The 18,074-nt window shown below is 29.8% G+C and overlaps 1 protein-coding gene across 2 annotated transcripts; it reads right to left on the bottom strand.

The window, feature by feature from the left end:
• Positions 1-1,939: 1,939 nt before the first annotated feature.
• On the bottom strand, positions 1,940-17,313 carry LOC124532246 (putative sodium-dependent multivitamin transporter). Of its 2 annotated transcripts, XR_006966632.1 has the most exons (11): positions 17,012-17,313; positions 11,033-11,155; positions 10,394-10,956; positions 10,230-10,326; positions 9,687-9,851; positions 9,120-9,277; positions 7,864-8,068; positions 6,476-6,664; positions 4,627-4,788; positions 3,530-3,603; positions 1,940-2,477 (listed from the first exon to the last, which is right to left on the bottom strand). XR_006966632.1 is itself a non-coding variant. In XM_047107027.1 (10 exons), exons 2-10 carry the CDS (start codon positions 11,147-11,149, stop codon positions 2,445-2,447), a joined length of 1,689 nt encoding a protein of 562 aa, XP_046962983.1. In that variant the 5' UTR covers positions 11,150-11,155; positions 17,012-17,313; the 3' UTR covers positions 2,276-2,444. The 2 variants fall into 2 exon arrangements, 1 of the variants encoding a protein (XP_046962983.1); XM_047107027.1 differs by lacking the exon at positions 3,530-3,603 and having other exon boundaries at positions 2,276-2,477.
• Positions 17,314-18,074: the final 761 nt, after the last annotated feature.

An 18,074-nucleotide genomic window follows, 5' to 3' on the forward strand; every position in this document is an offset into this window, starting at 1 on the left:
TTTAACGAATACTGTATCTAGATATAAAATCTATCCGATTATATTTGCCTCATTTGCACGAATATGGATAGGCCATAATAGGATACGCATGTTGCCACATGATGCTTGAATATGATAAGGTTCACCAAATGTTTGATTGACATGTTATATTTGGCCAAACTACGTGATATCGCTGCGCAAACACGCTAAGTAAAATGCCTCATTTGAACTTCACATAGTATAACAATGTCTAACACAACAAATTAATGTAATACACAAGCTATACTAAAACACAGCTACATAGTACACAGCCAACACAATTGTATAATCATATAATATTTCTATGTTTATTGTCTATTCTTATGAATGTAGTAACTCACACTTAACAAGTATTTATTACCGCAATAAATGTAATACTATATATTTGTTAAGATGCTCAACAAATAATATTCCACAACACGTTCCCTAAACAGTAAAATACTAGTCAACTACATTAACACTGTAACATATTTTTTAGAACATCCGAATTATAAGCATCTCGTTCTTACTCGTTGTTAATATGTATTGCTATCTCATTTTTTCAACTCCAGCTTCTTTACAAGTCATTATTGATGCTTCATATTAAACTGACACCTGTCAGTTGGATAAAAGTAAAATGTAACAAAAAAATCGTTAAAAAATATAAATAGTTTTCTCTTGAAAATATCTTGTGTTGGAAACAGTTACGGTTTTAAAACTATGTTTGTATTCGTATGTTACACAATAGTGTAATGCAGGTCGATATTTTATTTAAATAATCATTACATTATTTCAATTAAGAATAATTGTAATCAAATAAAGTATTATCCATATAAGTACGCTTGTCATAAATATAAAATACTTGAAAGTATCTGGCAGTAAAATTATTATTCATTCGTATCCATAAGTACAAAATAAGTATTTGCTATGTAATATCCTAAATTGGAATATACTTTAACCCTATATATTTTTTTTTTATTTAAGGCATTTTTGGAAGAGATTGTGCTATCACAAGTCATTAAAATAAAAATATAATTTTTAAAATACTTATTTTTATACGAGTATAATAACGGCTTTAATAAATTTATTAAAACAATAGTGATATATTTCATTCTGCCACATTTGAAGGCGTGACAATATGAATATATTCCAAATTCAAATTCGTGCCGTTTATGATAGTGGAGATAAGTATCTCAATGATTTATAAACACGTCACACATATAATGGGGATTCTACACTGAAAATCCAAAGCCCAGTCAAAAACCGCCAATAGAGCAGTACAGTCGATCTCATGAGAAGCCCTAAGTACTTATGTTGTAGTCACCATTAATATACCATACAATAAATACATTACATTTGGTAAATTCTTCAGACATATTTGTTTGTATCATAAATGTAACTCTGCTGGACTAAGGCCTAACGAAGGATTGGATCTTATGTCACCATGCTGGTTCTACACTAGTGTACGCAAAAATCGCTAAGGATCGATATGTACAAATATTTCATTCTAAATTTTCTGAATTTGGTTTCAAATAATCTATTTAAATGTCTATTCACGGAATGCTGTTCTGTAATTAAGTTCTTTATATCTAAATAAAATAATATTGAATACCTTAGTTAAATTTATCATACCTTATTTTGGTATAAGAGTTAGTAGCATCAAACGTTAACTTATATAATCAACGTTCAATTAATTTGGAAAATATTTGATGTTCTTCAATTATGTTTTAAACAGTGTTGTACTGATATTATTTGTATTTTTGTCTTTATAAAAATATCGAATTCCTTTTATAATGTACACTCTAAAATTTTATAGATCTATATTGCATAAAAACTAAGAAAATGCAATCGTTTACCTTGGATGATTGTGTGTTAAAATACTCATATTATGTGTTAGGTTTTATTTGTAATGAAGCTGTAGTTACTGGCAATATTCTAAATATGCATTAAGGAAATTCCATTCACTAGAATAGTCCATTCAATAAATAGCCGCTACGATCGCTTTCATAGCGATTTCTAAATAATATTGATAATTCCAATAGGAAAACTTAAAAACAAATTTTAAACAATAGCTCGAATATAAAATTGCTGACGTCATTTCCTTTTATTCAATTCGTGATCGTATGAATACGTGATTTATTTCCATATCGACTAGTTCGTAAATTTGTAAAGAGCCGCAGTGATATTATACAAAGAAAAAAAATATTCAAAATTGTCTTTTGACATAGATTAAAATAAAAAAGATTAAAAATTAATGATTCACCTTATTCTATATTATATATGTAGATATTAGTGGATCATTAATATTTTAACATAATTAAAGAAATAATAAAATTTTAAATAAGGTTGTAGTAGTAGTTTCTTAAAATATTTCGATCGCCATAATCCATGTAACGATACACATTGATATTCAATATAAATTTAATATAATAATATAACCAGGAACTTTAAAGTTGTAAATCTTGTTTCAGCAATTCGCACTGAAATTTAATAATTACATATGAGTTTTTATTTATAGATTAATACTAAATAATACTTTACATAAAGTTAAACAAAAATAAATGTATAGATCTATTCATTCACGACAGCGCGCCCTCAACGTTAGAGAGTTACGAGCTTAAAAAGTGTATTAGTATGAGGCGACTAAAAGTAGAGACAGCATAAAAATAAACATTAAATTATATTTGTTGACTTTAATTTATTAAGAAATAATTAACATGACGTGATTTCGAGAGAGAATAGATCTATAACGACGCTTTACTTTAAGAAAAATTTTACTTTATATATTAATATTAAAAATATACAAAAGTAAATTAATATGTAATTAAAGAATGTACATTAAAAAATGTGATCGTATCACTCTAAATGTTATGTGCACAATCGTTATCATATATATGTATGTAAAGATGCAATCGACTTAAGGCGGCTCTACACACACTCAACTATCTTAATCTACATAATCTGTGGTGAATACCATACATTATAAAGATCTCGATCAATTATATCATTTAAAAGTGGAACTTGTCTATTATCTTTACTTCAGTCAGTTGAATTGGCTTTTTATGGACATTTAGACTAATTGCAAACAAAGAGTTAAGTACAAACAATTATTAAATGCGATTGCAATATTCTCTTTAAATATTATAACGGTTGTGCAACATAAACGAGTACCAAGATGCATGCAGTTATTTATTTCATCTATCGTATGGAATAACAAAATAGCAAACGATGTAAATTTTTATTTTATTATTTAGTTGGAAAAATAACCCAAATTTTATGTGAACGAATGATGTTAGTTCTTGTCAGATTATATTACAATATTACATCATATATTCAATATGAAATTATCAAATAACATAGACTTTAAAATTAAAAAAGTAAAATAAGTTCTTACTAGATACCCTATTATTATACATACGTTGCCCAATATTTTATGTATATATCTTTTTATATATCTTTAAGGTTCTCAATTGATAATATAATTATTTTAATAATAGGGTATCTCGACCTAATAGAAAGAAATATTACCCACCTTAATAAAATTTGGCAAGCATAAAAAAATCCATAAAGAAGCGTGTGCATTCAGTGTGGAATGATGGTGTCCATCTAGAAAAAAACTGTCTAATGAACTAAAACTACTTATGACAAGCATGATGGAAGCGCTGAGAAAATAATTACAAGAAAAAAATCCAACGATTAATTACCATAAAAAAATTTAAACTAATTTTAATTGCGGTTGTTTTGACATTATCAATATTAATTATCTAATTATTTTATATCGCTATTAAAATCAGTTATTTATCAATCATTATAATCTTACAATTTAATAACACAGATGTGTTGAACAAAACTATTTAAAGCCTATTTATTACCAATAGAGGGGCAAGAATGGCTTAATATTTACATATTTCTTGATATTTGCTAATAATGCTTCTATTCGTAAATTTACACACACATTTACACTAAAAATTTACTGCTCCTATTATGCTATTCAAGACATTTACTTATATCCATTTTGATTTTATTCCCGAAATTCTGTTAACAACTGTCAACTGACGACATTTTTTCACGAATCCATAATACGATAGATTATCCGAGATCTCGCCTTTGATATCGTGTCAATCCAATGTCAATTATTTAATTGTCCTTACTCCTCCTTTGGTTCGAATTGGCTATAGACATTTAAAGATTTAGATAGAACTTCCCATATTAAAAATTTTAATAATAACAGAATAATATAAGTATATTGCTATGAAAATGATACCTAGAGATCTGTTATATTGTATAAGTTATCGTATTATATAATAAGATAAATTACATAACTCTTAATTGAGTACAAGAAAAACTCGTGTCAATCTACAATGCATTGAACTGTGCAGATAGCATCCCATTAAAATATAGATACATTACAAGCCCCTTATGAGTCAATTATTAGAAGGAAGTTTATAATTCGATTAAAGTAAAGTAAAAAGTAAAGTAAACAGCCTGTAAATTTCCCACTGCTGAGATAAGGCCTCCTCTTCCATTAAGGAGAGGGTTAATTCGATTATTTACCCAAAATTTATAAATTAACATGCAATTTTAAGGCGAAATGAAGCGATATACAAGCGAGTTATACAAGTATCGTACCTGCGCACTGGACTTTTCGTTTCTTGCCCGCAGGCGGCGCGCGAGCGGCGGCGTGAAGAGCGCGGGGTCGGGGTGGTCGCGCCCCGCGCGCTGCCACGGCTGCTGCTGCTTCCAGACAAGCGACACGATCGATCCCACGACTAACACCCAAACAAACCCGATCTGAAATATTCATTTCATGATCGTCACTAAATGTCGTATATTTTAGATTTATAAGTGTAATTGTGCTAGAGCTTAAGATATGTTCGAAACTGTGAAATTTGTTAAATAAATATATATTCGACAATATCACATACATTGTAAGATCTTAAACTCTGATCCCAATGTAAGTAGCTAAAGCACTTGTGTTATGGAAAATCAGAAGTAACGACGGTACCACAGACACCCATAAAACAATATAGAAACGGATGGGAATCGAAACCGCAACCTCGGAGTGGCGTACCCATGCGAACCGGTATACATACATACTACTCGGCCACGGAGGTCGTCATATAATAATGTCGTAAAAGCTTACTACTATTCCCTATTCCATGTTGAATTGAAAGGAATTATATGACTTCAGCGAATTAAGAAACAGCGCAAACAAACAGATATGAAGCCTTATGAAACCTTCTTTTAATAGATTAATTAAGTAATTGAAGGATGTACATGGGACTTTAAAATATATACACACATATGATTATCACTTGTTTCTCGAAACAGCGCTATTTTCTTTAAGCAACGCGTTTATACTATTACTCAAAAATACAAATACAATTTCATAGTACAATTATAAGTAGTGAATTAGTGACAATAAAAAAACAAGGGCACGCAAATTGAAAGCAATGAAAACAAACAATAACTTATATTTTACGAGGTCAAAGTCAAATGTTCAAACTTCGATTGGCATAGAAATATACATTTACTACACAAAAGGTTAGTTTTTAATGTTTTTTTGTTTACATTCGAAAGGTCGAAAATTATTATAAAAGTTCTGCAAAAAATATTGCCTTAGAAACAAATGCATTTTAAATATTTGAAAACCAACGGTATTCATATTTTATGACACCTTGTAAACTCAGACGAGATCCTTAACTATTTGTAGAGGTTTAATTTTTGAAACATTATTTTATAACTTATACAAAACTAGCAACCCGACCCGGCTTCACACGGGTGCAATACTGACTAAATATACGACAGAATTTGTTTATTTACATCACATTAGAAACTTCTAAATATCAGGTTTGCTTTACTATATTGTACATGAAGTATATCTTGAATTACTCTATCTATTAAAAAAAACCGCATCAAAACCGTTAGGTAATTTTAAAGATCTAAGCATACGTAGGGACAGACAGCGGAAACTGTCTGATTTGCTTTCTGACTAACTTTTTGTTTTATATTATGTAATGATGACTACACTTGCTTAGATGCAATTTGTCGATAGATGGCAAACTAAAAACCAGTTGAGAAGTGCTTAACAACAGCCTGTAAATTCCAACTGCTGGGCTAAAGGCCTCCTCTCCTCTTTGAGGAGAAGTTTTGGAACATATTCCACCACGCTGTTCCAATGCGGGTTGGTGGAATACACATGTGGGAGAATTTCTATAAAATTTGTCACATGCAGGTTTCCTCACGATATTTTCCTTCACCGCTGAGCACGAGATGAATTATAAAGGAAAATTAAGCACATGAATCAGCGGTGCTTGCCTGGGTTTGAACCCGCAATCATCGGTTAAGATTCACGCTTTCTAACCACTGGGCCATCTCGACTCTGAGTGTGCTTATTGCGTTGCTATTTAAATGAAACAAAACTAGCAACAAAAAAAAGTGAAACAAAGAAAAGTGAAATCTTCAAAGCTTTACTTACCGGACTTGTCCACATATAAGATATCCTGTACAAGTAGAAATAATCGGTCGTTGAAGCTGGTTCAGGTAGAGTAACATTGAAAGGGCAGCCCTCTACACTGACCGGTAGCTTAACCGGAGACGGACGAGGACCTCCGAAACTTATCCAAAGAGTTAGTGCCATTCCGCTGAGAAGAGCAACTGATACACCCTATAAAAAAATGTTTGTAATAAAGCATCTATAATCATAATTAATCTATATATCTTGCTTTGTATATATATATTAGACAACATCACATACATTACTCTGATCCCAATGTAAGTAGCTGAAGCACTTGTGTTGTGGAAATCAGAAGTAACGACGGTACCACAAACACCCAGACCCAAGACAACATAGAAAACTAATGGTAATCTACATCGAGTCGGCCGGGAATCGAACCCCAGACCTCAGAGTGGCGTACCCATGAAAACCGGTGTACACACCACTCGACCATGGAGGTCGTCGTATCATGTTATACTAAAATTAATATAAAATGAAAATAAGTGCTTTGTATAATTAGAACAATTATGGAAGCAGCTTTTGCTTATACTATGCAGCTATTGACTCGCGATCGAGAAATGTGCTTCTACCGTCATACAGTTCACCTAGTACGGAGGGTATCGAACTTGAGTTGCTTAGCATTGCTTTATTTAATTTACAGTATATTTTAATAACTTAAGAGTTACTTTTCTATGTAAAATAAATGTTATATGTATCTATTGTAAATATTAGCACTAAGCAAGTTGTAATAGGTTAAATAAATAAATAAAAAATAAATATAGTCTACGACTGTAAGTTTTTGAGCCAATCTAGAGACCAACTTAATAACCAATGCTAAAGAAATCCTGATTCTATTCCGATTAAAGTTTGACCAAAACACGATTGAATGAATGGAAAAGTTTGTAGAATCGGAGAACAGCTAAAAAAAAAAATATAGTTTCGATTCTATTGCTATAAACTGTCCATCTGTCGTATAATTCCGATCTAGTTTCAATCATCAGGGTAAGTATCGTTCGCTGGTATGGTTCGCTAAACAACAATACTGTATTTCGCTATGCCAATTAGAAAGTTATGTACGAATTTATAGTCACTTAGGCCTAGGCTACTGTTTACCATGAGGAAGCGGTCCATCCTGATGAATTAATATTCAATAATTAGAGTATATAGTACATATAGTATCGATTTAGTTACATTTAAAAAGTAGTAAAGTTTAATTGTATTTATTTCCTATTATTTGAATCAGTAAATAGGTTCTCTAAAAATGAAAATAAAAACCACCTCACTGTTTTGAAAACTGCCGCCACACCATATAATCATATACATATTATATAAGAACATAGAAAGATATTGAAAATATAATCACAACTTACCCGTTCATTCGCGTAAGTAGTAAACATTCCCAAAGTGAATATACCAAGTAGAGGTCCGCCAACGGCTCCGAATATAGTTAGGGCGGCCTGCAAGACCCCACCCAAGTGCTCTGCCACGAACGCCAGCGCCAAAAACACGAGGCCGAAAGCACATGCCGCTAACTTTGTTAGCCACGGTATATAAGAAGGATTCACTTTGAACCACCTTTAATAAAGATTTTATTTGATTTATAACAAGTCTAAAAGTAAAACTAGTTATAACGGATTTGAATCGCGTATATTAATTATTTTTAACATCCCGACGTTTCGAGCACTTTACAGCGTTCGTGGTTACGGGTAGACCGACGGGTATATCGTTCAAATCCGTTATAACTAGTTTTATTTCAATGTGTAATAATCGCGAAAATTTAAGATAACATGAAGTTTAAAAGTAAGTACGCAGTGGCGGTTTTATCAATAGGCTAAGTAGGCTGGAGCCTAGGGCGGCAGATTTAGAGGGCAAATTTAGCCCAAATTTGTTCTTATCTTTCAGAAATTTATAAAAATCTTACAACTATATGTATACACATTACGTCCGTAATCCGTATACTCGTCACTACATAGCGGGTTGAAAAAATAATCTAGTGACTGACAGAAATATCATCTAGAAAAAGAAAAAAACCGATGTAATGAGGACGATAGAACACAAATCATAAATGTTGCAAAAAAACAGTAGGGTTGGCAAAAATTTAATAGGCTACTAGCCTACTAGCGGCAAATTTGTAAATCCGCCACTGTAAGTACGAACTATTCACCTTATAACCTTAAGTATGTACAAATAAAAAATAAAAATACTTAGTTATTCATAGATAAATTCATAAGATACTTATTATTATAATAATTTTTTTTGTTTTTATACCATATTGCAATGTCTTATTTATGCATTAAAATTAATTGTAGAAAAACTATATTCACAAACAAATATAATGTAATAAGGAGTAAGTTAGGCTACAAATTAATTACTCAAACGCATACGAAGTAGCGGACACAGTTTAATATAGATTATGTATTTAATATAGATTATGTATTACTGTTATATTATACTTAAATTATTATAATTATGCAACATTTGATAAACACATAACTTTCGAAACAATTTATAAAATTTTCCGCTTACTAATTTTAGCAAATCTTATTATTTTTTCATTTGTGATATTATTTATAGTAATTGATGACTAGTATATATATATAGATAAATAGTAAATAACATACTTTACCTGCTTACATAATCTGTGAGTGTAACCGCCGCAAGTGCATTACAGGCTGCGGATATAGTTGACAGTGACGCACTGAATATTCCCGCCACGAACAAACCGGCCAGTCCTGGCACGGACCTCATAGCGTCTACCACGTAATACGGCATAAGCTGATCAATCTGCAAACAATTTCCTGTTAAAATTGACCAAATAGGTTGAATATAAATTAACAAAATAAATAACAAAAGTTTACACAATATGTAGACATTAACAATTTATATTAAGATAATTTATTCTACAAAAAATAGATTACGGAAATGAAGAGTTTATTTTTATTTAGTGTTCTTTATCTTTAAAATATGCACACTAAGTTTGTCATAATGCAGGATTATATAATACGTCTTCGTAAAAGATAAAAAGGCATCTTAAATATAGTATGTACAAATATGCATAGCATTTTCACAATGGCACAATTTACCTACATTATTGTACAATTTTACGAATATATTATCCTACTGTAATATTGATGTAAATTACAATGTCTATTGAAAACATTATACTTATATATTACTTATAAAAAAATCTTACTGATGCAATGTTTTTGCTGGCTAGTGGATCACAGTCTTTGTATACAGCATATATGCTCAATCCACTGATACAGGTAATAATACTGAGCACAGAAAGAACAGGCCAACTCCACCAGAGACACTGCTGTGAGCGTTGCAATGAGCTGACTGTAAGGAGACGTTGAACCTACAAATAGAACATAATAATTATTATAATTCCATATTATTAAACAAATTCTCCCGGCCTCGTCGCGTCTGTCTCTCTGTATGTTCGCGAAATACTCCTAATCTACTGAACGAATTTCACTAATATACACAGGGATTCATAAGGAAGGTTTAGGTATATAATTTATTAAGGTTTTTCAGCAAATAAGTTGAAATAAAATGACAATTGTTTAACATGTCGGAAAAAAGCAACAAAAAATACATAAATAAAAAGTGAAAATATAAAAAAAATTATATCTACCCCTGCGAAGCCGGGACGGGCCGCTAATATTGAATATAATACGGTAATCGTTTCTGATTTAAGGTATTTATTAAATAATTATTATAAGATATAAGTCACCTGCGTATGATTGACGGCATACAATGAAAGGTACGTAATACAACCACCAATAATCAAAGAGAACCATGTATGTCTTTCTGTTGGGTCTACGCTGAAACTAAACGAAGACTTATTAATAATTTGTAATTAAATTATCACAGATTTTATTTACAATTGCAACTTACTTTGAGAAGTCTAATCTGCCACCTTCGTAAGATGTAATGAAAATTTGTTCAAATCCACCAAGTTGTATTGATGCAAATATAACAACACTGAACACAGCACCGAACATTAGAAAAGATTGTAGCAAATCAGTGAACAGCACAGCCTTCATACCACCTAACGTTGAATAAAATGTACACGCTAATCCCACAACTAGGATAGATACTAATCTATCAAGCCCCGTCACTGATTCCAAAACAATTGCGGGCGCATATAGAACTATGCCATTATACAAAATCATTTGTAGAGTATAGGTTAACGAAGCCAGCATTCTTATTTGTGGACCGAAACGTAACTCTAAATATTCGTAAGTACTAGTTTTTTGAAGTCCAAAAAATACTGGTAAATATAATTTAGAAGCTATAGGCGTAGCGAGGCCGTATGAGAAATTAATAACTACGAATTGCATTCCGTAGTAGTAATTTTCAGCAGATACTCCTAATAACGTAATAGCAGACATGAATGAAGCCATAAGTGACACAGCTACTGGGAATATCGACATGTTGCGATCAGCTAACAGGTATTCCTGGAAAGGAAAATAAACGATATTGCCGGAAGTTCAATAATAATATTGTGATTTAAATATCAATCGAAATACTTACGTCATTGGTTTTTTGTTTGCCGCCACTGAATCGGAAATACAAACCGATAGCGACAGACGCTACCATGGTAGCCGTCATGATGACGTAGTCCCATACTCCGAATATTGTCTGAACCATGATTACCTGCAATAATTTGTTCGTATATTAAATTATTTTTACATTAAAGCTGCGAGATTACATAACTGTTATTATTAGATATTTCATTTTATTGATAATGTGTTTCACATTGAATTAACAATTAAATTATAAACATCTTCGAACTTCCTATAAGATACTGAGATAGTAGCATGTAGATGTTATTTATTATACACATTGTACTTTACATTAATTTAAATTGATTTTAAATATGTGTATATGTACGACGATGTTAAGAGTTCATTCATCTGATTACATTCATTTGACTACTAGGTAACTATTTTTTTTAAATAGTTGTACTGTTTAATACTGGTATTGTTTTACGCAAACCCATCTGAGTAGATACATCACAATCATCAAAATTTCTACGGCCTAACAGAAATGCTCAGTATTGTTCTGTTTCTGTTTGAAGGGTGAGTGAGCCAGTGTAACTAAAGGGACAAGGGGCGTAACATCTTAGACGATAAGGTTGGTGACGCATTGGTAGGATGTAAGAAATTTTATTATTTCACACAACGTTAATTTCTATGGGTGGTGGTGATACTATCAGAGAGCCCGTTTGCCCTTCCACCTACCTAGTAAATAAAATTAAAAAAATACAAATTATGGCAAAGTACGCTAGTCCAAAATATATTGGAAATGCTCATTGATTATTTGATTTTATTATAGATTATTTGTTATCAGATTCGTGTAATTTCTTATAGTATTTAATAATGAGTGAGCAATATTATTATTTGTAGCTAGTTTTATAAATCACATGCGGATCGAAAAAAAATCTCGTTAAATTACCATTTCCATCTATTTGTGAATTATAGAGAAAAAAATCTTATCTTTAAATCTACTAGCAGTCATGATGATATACAATATTTTAATACGTGTTACTTTGGCAAAAAGGCAATTACAATAAAGAAAAACAACATGCACCGTCTCCCAAATTCCAACGTCCAGTCGAACAGGTTTGCTTTTCTGGGAAGGTTTTCATTGGCATTCATTACCTTGTCCATCATTACATATATGTTATTATATATCAAAGTCTTATGAATCTCATTTATTTGATTTGAAAGAGATATTTAAACAAGCATAATGGACGCTGTGTCTTCACAATATAAACGTTTCATGTATCAATAAACCTGATTATACCATTTCGATAATACCGGTGTGGTCACCGCTGTATTTGTAAACAGTTTCGAGACTATTGCATTTTAAAAGCATTCATTTATAAATATTTTTGCTATTCTCAAATATAATATAATATGACTTTATATCTAATAATTATAATGTAGTAAATCACATTAACTATAAATTTGGCTGATATTACTTAATTACTAATAAATAAGCTTCATATTTTTTTTCTCTCTAGCGACACTAAAATTACTAATCGATTCAATATACTTAGTTATTTTTTCACCACTGAGCCATCACGTCTTATGTGTATATACTTAAAAAAGCATTTAAAAATATTAGTTCATTTACATTATATATTTCATAAATGAAGTTTATCCTTATCAAAATTTTATATAATAGTGACACACCAGAAATAATAATTTGCTGATAGCATTATACAATTTAGGCAAGAATATTTATATATATCCATAACTTTTTAAGGAATTGCAGTTATTATTAACAACACATCATATTCTTATATGGATAGATAGTAACCTAATTTAAAAATATTCATATATCATGACTTTTAATCTTAATTGTACCAGAACGCAGTCGGGGTGAGATAAATGATTTATATATTTTTAATAAACGACATAATCGATAAGATGTTACGGTGTTCTTAAATTAAAAACTGCTAATCATTAAAAAGCTATAAAACTTCATGCATACATAACGTTACCATAATCAAAATGTATCTAGCGTGAAATAAAGTAGTAACATATACAAGCGTCTATGGTAACCATTCGTTACCATAGACGTATTTATGTTTACCATCAATAAAAAAAGATACATAAAAATAAATATATATAAGTCGCGTTTTAGGATGTTTCTTATCACGTGTTAGGCAAAAAGTAGCCTTGTGTCCTTTCTTGGAAATTAAGTTTGCTTCACAACAAATTTCATTAAATTCGGTTCAGCGGTTTGGTCGTAAAAGAGCGATCGACAAACGGACAGAGCTACATTCACACTTACAATATTAATATAGATAACATATGTACATGTAAGTAAATCAGTGTATTAAATACGAGTATATATGTTCGAAATTCTAACAACTATTATAGAAGTCTTGCAAAATGTTCCTGCAATAGAGAAACCAATTTAAAAGTATCATGGCGGCTCAATTGTCTCAATCGTTTTAATTAAAAATATTTTCAAGACATCGCAGACAAGACATAACAAGACAAGCTCACACTTCGAAAGCCACTGAACCAATACATGAAATATTTTCTTAGTGAATTGTTCATTTAATTGTGAATTTCCCTCAAAAGATTTAAAGAGTCTCGATATTATTTAATTGTGTATTAATTAGATAAAAAGTTAATGACTATATGCCTTTAAATTGTTAATAGTAAACTAAAAGTACAAAAGCCAACATACTAATAATACGTTAAGAGCGTTTATTTATTAAATGTTTTCTATTGACGTAGATATTCTTAGCAAATATTCATGAGACAGATAATAAAATGATGTAAGCAACTAGAGATTTAACTTATAAGCAGTATGATGATAAGAAGTATTACCATCAACATATATTATGTTGAACCACTTCAGTTATCACATCAAGTGAATCGTTAATCTTCAACATCTCATGTTTGCGATAATACTATCAGATATTGTGCATTTTAAAGGTCAAATGGCAATTTAAATAAGACAACTTTCTTATATAAAAAAAAAGATTAAATGCAAGACGTACTTCACTCAAGGTCTTGCACACTTTATTTGTCAAAATATATCATGTCAGCTTAATACTTAGACAAAACCAGTTCGATATGTTAATTCTACCATCTAGACCTAAACCAACCTTTTAAGAAATAAGGGCAAGACAACTATGTATATTATGACTCTTTTAGACATTTTTATTTGTGTGTATAGAACTTTTGTTTTTGTACTGAGATCTATGACACTAATCAGGTAAGTAGGTATATAAAACTTTAAGTCTCGAAACCGACTACCATCGCATCGGACTATCAGGAATGACAGAAAGAGTGATTTTTTTCCAACATACGCACTTATGCACTATAATATATCAAATTTATCATACATATATATAAAATAAAATTGGCAAAAATATTTAATTATAGTATCGACTATTTATTCAGTCCAATAAGATCGAACACGTTTTTTTTTTATTATGCAAGATGAATGGTAACTATAACAATCAATTGTATGTGATAGTTTATAAGCTATATTAAACTATCTCAAAGCAATTATGACATCGAATGTGATGATTTCCGTGTAATGCGTTCACAGACAGAGATGCAATGTAATTTTTTATTATAAACGGTGAGGCCTGACTGAGGTGATAAGTCTGTTAACAGTCTTGATCTTAAATCTCACTCGTATTTATATGAGAATTTACGAATACTGTCTTGCAGTATTATTATACATATCTTGCGGGTTTTGCCACTAAAACTATACACAACTTTAAGGATAAACATGAATAAAATTATCATGAGCTTCAAGTAAAACAGTAATCATTATATACTAGCCATAACATTTGTTTATATTTTACCTGTATTTATAATCAGGAGGAAAGTAACAAGTTACGATTTTACTCAAAAGAGTTTTAAGGCTCGATAAGTCTAACATAACCGAATGTCAAATCAATGTTTATAAAAAAAAAATATAAAAAAATGTCAACGAAATAAAAATATATTTTGTTATATTCTGATATCATTGATACAAAAATGTTTCTCCATCAAATATTAAGCGATATTTCCATTTGCTACTGAGCACGAAATAGATTGTTAAAACTTTAAATAACCCAAATGTCCTCTGGATGAAGAACATTGCAACACATGAAGAGATATTCTATGTTACGTTTTGTCTGCACGAAAAATAATCTGGGTCAGCTTTATAAACATCAATACGTAATTATGACGCGTGTTTTGTTAACTATTGTCATACTTAGTCTAGTCTTTAAAGAGATATAAATACGTTTTTATTTTGTAGGGTATCCAGCATAGACCCTGTACATATAGTCTATTTAGCATTTAGAAGTAGTGTAGGAGTCACTACTTCTAAATGCTAAATAGTTTTTTATGTACATCGAGTATATCTGATCTTACATATAATGTTGCAATAGACCAATATTATTATTATTAATTTATTAGCAAAGGTTATATAACTTGCTGCAGTTCAAAACTAATTGTTAAAAATAATTTAGAATAAGAGTTATATTGCTATTGTTGGTGAAAAAGGTCGTATCTCAAAGTTAAATTCAAATTTTAAAATGCAGAAAGTCTAGTCACTATTATATTATATATTACCTTGAACTGAATGCTTATTAAATAATATTTAAAGAAGTAATTTCGAATGCCGCGTCTATCTACCAGAAAATAAACGATTGTAAATAAGCTCTTAAATTATAGCGATCTTTTTGTATTGAGATGTCTTTTCTATATTGCTTGGCTTAGATTACAATCAGAACAATTTTTTTTTTATATTTTCACATTGAACATATATATAAGTATAAATCGTAGTTAAATTTACATAATCTTATCAACGTTGAGGAAAAAGATTGCATAAAGCAAAGCTCTTGATCTGACATAATATATTTGATGACCAAATACCTATTTCACGATTGTATTTTGATTTTAACTACTTAGTTAAAATCAAAATACAATCGTGAAATCTTTTGTGCTATATAAAAGTGACGTATCGCTTTAATTTAATAACCGATTGATCGATATTCGTGTAAAGTTTTAAAAAGATCTAACAAAAAACAAGTACAAATTTAAAATCTCTAATCTTTCATTAATATGACCCATATACCACGGTGCCACTTAATATATGTATATTTTTTTTAATTTAAAGTACATGATAAAGATATTCAGTCACATGTAGAGACACTTTCTTTTTTTAAATTCATTACTGGTGTAATGAATCCCGTTATTAGAGCTATAACATGCAAGATCGGAATATTCAGAATTCAAGCGCTATTTTTGCATATCAACTGAACTTTTCTACTAAAAATAAAATAATCAATTTCTTTGCATCTCGGAGTACCGACAATTCTACGAACGTATTGATATCGTATGCGTTTCTTCGCGATGTTTTCGAAGAATTCGAGTGAACAAAAGTGAATATATAAAGGACATAAATTATACATTGCGACCGAAATACTTGAAACGCGCTCACCCTTACAAATGATATAAGATTGTTGCTAATAAATTAATACAAAATCGATTTAGTAGACTACAATTATAGTCTGATAACATTTTGACCGCGTCGTAATAATTAAAACATTTAATTTATATTTTCGTAAATACATATCTACGTAATCATTTACAATTTATGCTATTTAGATATCATATAATAATTATTAAAATTAAAATTGAAATAACGTGTATAAATAAGAAAATATTAATAACATTTTTAACATAACGGCATAGCTGAGATCCGTCGATGTCAGGTGATGTGTTGGTAATACCTAAACATTATTTTGAGGTCAAAAGAGTTCAAACCTACCTGCCGTAAGGAACTAAATATTACAATATATTTACTAAAATATTTCGCACTTTAACAAGAAATGTAATGGATATAAGATTTTTTTTTTTTTAATTTTAACACACTAATGTGCGTAGCGTTTAAATTAATATGTTAACCTAATTTTATCAAAACATAAATGAAATTTTATATCAACAAAATAAATTAAAAATTTAAATGGTATGTACTTACAAATATTTGAGGTGAAAATATTAAAGAATCAAATCGATTATTTTTCACAATTCTTATTTTTCAGTCATATTCTTCGACACTGTATAGTAAGTAGGTATATAATTTAATAACACCAAAACTACATAATCGCTATAAATACGTATATTTATAATAAAATTCCAAAATTTATCACTGTTAAATGACAAACCTGAAAATAGTTTTTTTTTTTTATTTACGTCGAGTAGGTTTATCTAATAAATTTATTATACAAAATATACATGACGTCTCATCCCTACGAAATCACCTACCAGAATGAAGTTCGCTTAATTAAGTATTGAAAATCATACTTTAAGGTTATGTTTCTGATCGCGCGACTATCATACGAGTGAGAAACGTCAGGTTTTATGACATTTTAAGCATTTAAAGCGCTGCCGAAAGTCTCGCATTGTATTGAAATTATACGTCAAATTATAAAAAAAAATGCCAGTAATTCCTGCATAAAAATGAAACAATAATATATTCCTGAAATAGATAATTTTATTTCAATGAAAATCTTTATTTTAACTGAGTTTTTTTGAGTATAGTTAATGAAGGTCTCAAGCGCTTGATCGCGTGTATTCGCAGAGCTCTACATTTTTTACTCTATAGCTTTAAGATTTATTAGACCATTATATTTAATAAATTTACATTTAATATATACATTTTAATCAAATATGTTAATAATTAATATAATATTAATAATTTCATTATCACATTTAAAGAAACATTAATAAATCTATAAAACAAAACTACCAGTGACATCTAGTGACAGACTCAGACAACACTTAGTCATGGTTGTTGAAATCAAGTAAATTTTTACACCTATTATTATTAATAGATGTAAATATTATATTATGATATTAAATGAATCAGCCACGTTACATTGATTTTCAATAAAATACAAACTAATGTAACATCTTATTATAACTTAATAACTCATAATTTTAAAGTCCTCATTTAATGTGTAATATACTTTCAATACATTATACATATATACAATATAATTAATACAAATACAAATTAATTTATGCACGTAAAAATTTTA

Source organism: Vanessa cardui, chromosome 9, assembly GCF_905220365.1.
Source record: "Vanessa cardui chromosome 9, ilVanCard2.1, whole genome shotgun sequence".
NCBI classification, from domain to species: Eukaryota; Metazoa; Arthropoda; class Insecta; order Lepidoptera; family Nymphalidae; genus Vanessa; species Vanessa cardui.